Raw genomic sequence first — 7,005 nt, 5'->3', positions numbered from 1 at the left:
CAATTAAAAAAAATCTTTTTAGAAAATTAACCAGCTCATGGTTTTCACTGTTTGTATGTATCCATGTCCATTCTACCATCACACCTGTAGTCCAAACCGCAACCACATTTTTAAAAGTGTTAAGTTATTTCTCAGAGTTTCATACAATTCTATATTCAGTAAAGCTTATTGCTTCTTCAATAATAAAATTCCTTAATAACCTTTTGTGCATTTCTTTTTCTTTCTCTTTAGATTCGTATGTTTTTCTTTTAATTGATACTCAAAAGCAAATAATCGTGTCAAAGATTTTGGCACAGGTTGGTCGTCTGGGTCATTGGGAGGTGCATTTATTTTGCCTTTTAATCTGAAATTATCGGTAGAAACTTTATTAATTTACAGAAATATTACATTTATACATATATATTTTAATCGTCTTACTCTTGTAATCGTTTAGCTTGTTGAATAAGAGGATCTTTTACACCTCTATGTTTTTTGGCTGGAATTTTCCTACCCATAGCTCTTTATGATGTATCTAAGTTTTATTCTAGTTACTGTGTTGTAAATACAAAACACATTTTTGGTTAACTAACAATGTCATCTTGACGGCGTTAGATTTTGACCAATGAGCTAGCGGCAATTGCACGAGTTGCCTGTTGAATGTTGCCTTTTTAAATACTGTTTTTTTTTATTAAAATAAACACGTATGAGTTTTCCAGTGTTCTCTATTAATGTATAGGTCATTGCTTTGTAAGCTTTTGCTTCTTTCGGACAGTAAGTTTAATTTGCTATGATGTGCATGGAAGCAATAAAAAGTGCTTCTTACTTCCATGACGATTAGTTCAAACCGCCACACAGCGCTCCCAACAGCTATCATCCAGCGCTAAAATAACGTTTTTCAAAAAAAGGCACACGATAATTTGGTTTTTAGCCTTTCCACGCGTAGAGTTCAGTGCAGTTTTTAATAATGTACTGTTTAATATGCTCCAATTTGCTCTTTTATATTAACCATATGTATATACTCTTTGATATGCATCAAAGAGTATATAAAATGCTATGATACATGATATGTATGCTTATACTTATATTTTATATACTCTTTGATACTATACTTTTATGCTGAACATAATTTTGCTGAAAACATGTTTAGTTTCTTTTGTTTTCTTAAAAAATCCTAAAGTTGCTAAATTTATGTGAATGCAAAAACTAAAATAGTAAGCAATTGGTTGGTACCTTTAAAACTAGTTTGCCTATATGTCAAATACTCTATGACACGTTTGGTGGGGAGTAACTTTGCAAACCACTGACCTCTACGCGTGGATAGGCTACATCCTGAGATATTTTGTGTCTTTTTGATGTATGACGTATTGGCGCCGCGTTGATGGTTGCGTTTTGGAGTTTGATAGCTCTAGTTCGGATTCAAAGTTCGAATGCGTGTTAAAATCGGAAAGAAGCAAAAGCTGTCATTTCCAAGCACTGACCTATCCATTAATAGAGAACAATGTTTGCAAGGCCAGTGAACAGTGAACCAGCGAATGATAGCCCATGTTGATTGGTGATTGTGATTGGTGCAGGAGAAGACTTGTTTTTAGCCGTAAACAAGGTCGTTCTTTGTGTCAAAAATTCATTTTGTGACGAAGAATCTGTTTTTATTATTTACATTTTAGTAATAGACTGTCAACAGCAGGTAACAAAGGGCGCAGTTCGTACATGTTGGTGTTGTATATTGGTTTATAACAAATTCGTAATTCAGAACGTTCCAATGAGTTTGGAAGGAGTTCTCAACACAGAGGGATCTAATGCAGGAGGAATATTTGTCCAGTTCAATCAAGATTGCACGTAAGTTCCCGTACTTGTACATATGTATAATGCTTCCGACATTTTATCAAACTAACAAAAATCTATCATAAGACGAAATCTTTAGTTGATGATGGATGCAATTAGATGGTCGTAAAGTTGAGAAGACTTGTATCTATTGCCTTGTTGCAATACGATGATGCAATACATGTTACTCAATATTTCCACATTCGATTCTTAAAATTACCACACTTTATGTGCTTCAAGGAATTGTCCAAAAAAGCATATCTTGGACAACTGCTTGAGACATTTGTTTTGTAGCAATTTAATATGTTAACTAATTAATACAATAGTATGACAATTGTGGCCTTCAGTTTATTTTGACATTTGGTTTGTTGTTCACCACTAACTTGACACTGTTTTGTTACAAACATATGTTTGTGTGAATGACCTTCATTAGTTATAAAAAAAAATGCTTATAATAAATTACCAACTGAATCCAGTTGATGGCCAGTTATATGATAACTGATATATAAATAGGAGTGTACAAGCAAGACTTGTCAATTGAACATTTAAAAAAAAGTTGTATTAAATAGTGAAAAATGTAGGGCCACATTTTGTTCAAATTATATAACAGATTTTTCTAAATTAATTTCAGCAATTGCAGAGTTGCTAAAGAAGACACAAATTTTCTTGATTGTTATCACAATTATTATCATTCTTATTTCTTTGTGTTTGAAATATTCAGTACTGGTATTTGAGCTTCAGCATTTTGTTGCTAAAAGTTAGAAACTCATGAAAAATAAATGAAATGAAACATAGTGTGTGCTTTCAATATGTTGACTTCAAATCTATTAAAGACTTTGATAAATAACTTTGAAAGGCTAATATACACAAATTTGGATAGAGGCAGGTCGGGTTAAACCTTTATATTTTTCACAAAGGAAACAACCTTAATATCTATTGTTGAAGCCTATTTTATGTTTGGCATTTTTCAATATATTTAATTTTTTATACGTATGGACGGATAGGATGGGAAGTGGACTTTTCAGATGAGAGGATGCATGGGAAGGGAAAATCTTTTCTTTCTGTGCATCCTCTCCTCCGTCGATTAAAGGTAGGCAATGCATATGCAATTACGAATGTGTATGGGCAACGGTCACTTCGCTATTTCAGCGATTTCAGGTGGCCGCTCGCTCGTTTGTCACCTGTTCCCCAAAAACCACCCAAAAAAGGAGCTGTTCTGGATACACCTTTTAATAAACATCTATCCATTATTCTTAACATTCCCATTTATAATAAAAGTAAGAAGTAAGATGAAATGACTAAATGTATTTGAAGTCATACATAACATACAATTGACTTAAGCAATAGATATTGAGATCCCCAACTTCCACATGGCTTTATATCAGATAATTAAGAAATACCTGTATATCAAATAAAAATGAATGAGAAGCAGCAGGAAGTGAAGTATGTTATAACATAGTGTATAATGTAGTGTGATGTTGCATTGTCTGCTTTATGGCAGGTCACTGGTAGCGGGCAGCAGCAGCGGGTACCACTTGTTCGCACTGACACCGGATGATGGCGTGGAGGAGATCTACGCGAGCCGATCCGGCCAGGACACCTGCCTGGTGGACCGGCTCTTCAGCAGCTCCCTGGTCGCCATCGTCACGGTCGCGGCGCCCAGGTCAATTGTTGCCTTGTAATCAATGTCATTATCAGGCTGCAGCATCATTTACACTAGAACTGGATAAGCAACAGTCCAAGAGACTGCGATATTTTCTCGTTCGTAGAGGTCTACGATCGGGACTATGGTGTGTCTATTTAAGATAGATTAGTTTGACACTTCACTAGATATGGGTTGAGCAAAATCGATTAAAAATTTTCTCAATTTTCGATAGTTGTCATAGAACCTGCAATCGAAAATTTCTTGAATGTTGATTTTGAATTACAATATAAACAAAATAGTTTCTATTCCTGCTTTATCCTTCATAACGACATTAATAAATAAGACATTAAACCAAAAATTGCGGTTTTGACATGTTTACTTAGTTTCGGGTCGTTGAAACTCTTTCTCAGCAAGTCGCTGTCGGCTGAGGCATCGACAATCGTACAAATTGCAAATATCGAATAGCGTCAGTGTGTGGTTGCAGGAAGCTGTACGTGTGCCACTACAAGCGCGGCACCGAGATCTGCAACTACAGCTATAGCAACACCATCTTGGCCGTCAAGCTCAACCGCTCCGTGAGTGCACACACCTCACACCTCACCTCACACATCACCTCGCACATCACCCCAAGCATCACCCCACACATCACCTCACACCAGCAATGTGAACATCTGTATGTGTGTGCGGCAGCGGCTGGTGGTGTGCCTGGAGGAGTCGCTGCACATCCACAACATTCGCGACATGCGCATCCTGCACACGATCCGCGACACGCCGCCCAACCCGCGCGGCGTGTGCGTGCTCTCGCCGGACGTGGAGCGCTGCTACCTCGCTTACCCCGGCTCCAGCGCGCTTGGCGAGGTGCAGATCTTCGACGCGGTGCACCTGAACGCCAAGTGCGTGCTGAGCGCGCACGACAGCCCGCTGGCCGCGCTCGCCTGGTCCATGTGCGGCCGCCGGCTGGCCACCGCCTCGGAGCGCGGCACCGTCATCCGCGTGTTCGCCGTGCCCGAGCGCACGCGCCTCTACGAGTTCCGGCGCGGCGTGAAGCGCTGCGTCAGCATCGGCTGCCTGGCGTTCAGCGCGTGCGGCCAGCTGCTCGCCGCCACCTCCAACACGGAGACGGTGCACGTGTTCCGGCTGTGCGAGCCGGCGCGCGACGACGCCCCGCCCGACGGCTGGCTGGGCTGGCTCTCGCAGGCCGTCACCGCGGGCGCCGGCTACCTGCCCGGCGCCGTGGCCGACGTGCTGGCGCAGGGGCGCGCCTTCGCCGCCGCGCGCCTGCCCGCCTCCGGACACCGCGCCGTCGTCGCCGTCACCAAGTGCGTCACCCTCCCCCTCCCACTCCCTCTCCACCCCTACTTCATCATAACATGTTTTCTTTAGTTCAAAATAATAATATTTTGATACGATGTGACGTGTTTGTTTGCGTTTGACAGCGTGCCAAAGGGCGGTGCTGGGAATGCGGGTGGTGCGGGCGCGGCGAGCGGTGCGGGCGGCGCGCGGTTGCTGGTGGCGACGTCGGCGGGCGTGCTGTACGTGTACGCGCTGGCGGCCGAGGGCGGCGAGTGCACCCTGCTGCGCACACACCGCCTCATCGAGGACGCGACGCCCGCGCACGGCGACGCCCGGCCACGACCTGACGGTACGCCCACTTCCTGACCGCGTCACACCCACTCTGCCTCGCACTCACACTTCCTGACCACGTCACTCTCACTCTGCCTCGCACTTCCTGACCGCGTCACACCCACTCTGCCTCGCACTCACACTTCCTGACCGCGTCACACCCACTCTGCCTCGCACTCACACTTCCTGACCGCGTCACACCCACTCTGCCTCGCACTCACACTTCCTGGCCGCGTCACACCCACTCTGCCTCGCACTCACACTTCCTGACCGCGTCACACCCACTCTGCCTCGCACTCACACTTCCTGACCGCGTCACACCCACTCTGCCTCGCACTCACACTTCCTGACCGCGTCACACCCTCACCACTTCTAGTCCCTCACTACGTCGCACCGCTCCACACTCCTCCACATCTTGAGGCTCGTATATATTTATTGTATATGAACACATGTATTCAGATTACATTTATGTTATCGGAGATACTGATTATTATATATACATATATGACTCGTTTAAATATTTATATTATGTATGTGTGTGTATTAATGTATATTTAATTTATATTGATATATTTAATAATTGGACATGTATTGCAATGAGTAGAGCGCAGTATGTGTAGCTAGCCCCCGCCGCCCGCCGCCCCCGTCGCCCCCACCCGCCGGAGCCCGGGCACGGACCACCGCCTCGCGACTCCTTCTCTTTTTGCCAACAAATGTTTCCTCTCGCCCGCGCGATTCATTGCACCGTGATATAAAACATATCAGTGTATGCGGCGTGCAATGTGCGGCACGTTGCGGCACGTTGCGGCACGTTGCGGCACGTGCATGCGCCAGGCGGTGGTCCTCCGGCTGACGTTCGCCTCCCACAGCGCCGGCGGGCGCCAGCTACGCGGGCGCAGTGCGTGGCCGCGCCGCCGACCACATGACAGGTACCTCCTCTCCCCTGCCTCGCTCACTACCCGCCCCCTGCCCGCCCCCTGCCCGCCCACTGGTAGCGCTCGACTTCATACTTTTCTTTGGAAGTAGACGATTTACTTCCAGAATTCATCATCAAGTTGTTGAATCGCTTCATAGGACGAGCGAATGTCCCATCATAAGGTTTTTGCTTAAAAATATACTTTTTCTTTATAAGAATTAGTGAAGTGCTCTTCTGCTGCTGCTGCTCTGTACAACTTCTATATATTTGATTATATTTACACCTTGAAAACTTGAAATAAACATCAATATTTTTAAATAAATCAAATAAGTATTGAAGCATATTATTTGAGAAGAAAACCAATTTAATTGGCAATATTTTTTTATAATTTTTTCGGTAAAATAATTGTAATATATTTTGTTTAAAATAATTATAAAAGGTCGGAGTTATTACAAATGTGGGGAGAACAATTTTTGTAAAAGTGTGTCTCGTCGTTTTCAAAGTCATGCCTTTTATTAAAATATGTATAAATAAATACCATCACTAAATAATACACCGTTTTGTTTACATTTGCACTTTCGGAGTTTTTAATAGAAGGGGGAGCCTCTTGGAGCAAAACGGCGTGTCCTGGTTGAACTCCCACCTCCCTAGTCCAATTGGTATCATCATTAAAACTAAATGAATGTTACATACATATCATTTATTTGATTCCGATATGTTGTAATGGCAGATGCGATACTCGACTCGTTGATATTCTTATCAGATTTTGTTTCATGTTTTATCTCACAATGTCCAGGCGGCGCCACCGCAGCTGCTCGCACCTTCACAATATTCATTTTTGAGAGCTTTTATTGATTACACAAAGTGAAAGTACCGTACAGCCGTGCGGCGTGCGGCGTGCTGCGTGCGGCTCACAGAGTGCTTGTATGTCGCAGAGTCGGAGCGCGCGCAGGAGCTGGGCGCGGCGGTGGACAGCTCGCCCCCGCGCGGCGCCTTCGACCTGCGCGACCCCGCCCACTTC

At 43.9% G+C, this 7,005-nt stretch overlaps 2 protein-coding genes across 2 annotated transcripts in view; one reads left to right on the top strand and one right to left on the bottom strand.

Annotated features, from left to right (window-relative positions):
* Window positions 1-629, bottom strand: part of LOC106121073 (coiled-coil domain-containing protein 137) — a 2,031-nt gene extending 1,402 nt beyond the window's left edge. The window contains exons 1-2 of the mRNA XM_013316564.1: window positions 418-629; window positions 201-343 (exon numbers count right to left, since the gene is read on the bottom strand). Of these exons, the coding sequence (XP_013172018.1) occupies window positions 201-343; window positions 418-494 (220 nt within the window). The 5' untranslated portion in view covers window positions 495-629. The remainder of the gene's footprint in view (window positions 1-200; window positions 344-417) is intronic.
* A 657-nt stretch (window positions 630-1,286) lies between these two features.
* LOC106120998 (WD repeat domain phosphoinositide-interacting protein 2) lies at window positions 1,287-7,005 on the top strand (the record flags this gene model as incomplete). The annotated part of the gene is made up of 6 exons (XM_013316470.1): window positions 1,287-1,815; window positions 3,302-3,463; window positions 3,930-4,020; window positions 4,136-4,764; window positions 4,882-5,087; window positions 6,920-7,005. Coding segments are annotated over exons 1-6 (1,251 nt in total), but the record flags the coding sequence as incomplete, so codon positions are not given.

This window comes from Papilio xuthus, unplaced genomic scaffold (genome assembly GCF_000836235.2).
Source record: "Papilio xuthus unplaced genomic scaffold, Pxut_1.1 DF826945.1, whole genome shotgun sequence".
NCBI lineage: Eukaryota > Metazoa > Arthropoda > Insecta > Lepidoptera > Papilionidae > Papilio > Papilio xuthus.
The sequence above is the reverse complement of the archived record's forward strand: the minus strand, read 5'-3'. Positions and strand labels throughout refer to the sequence as shown.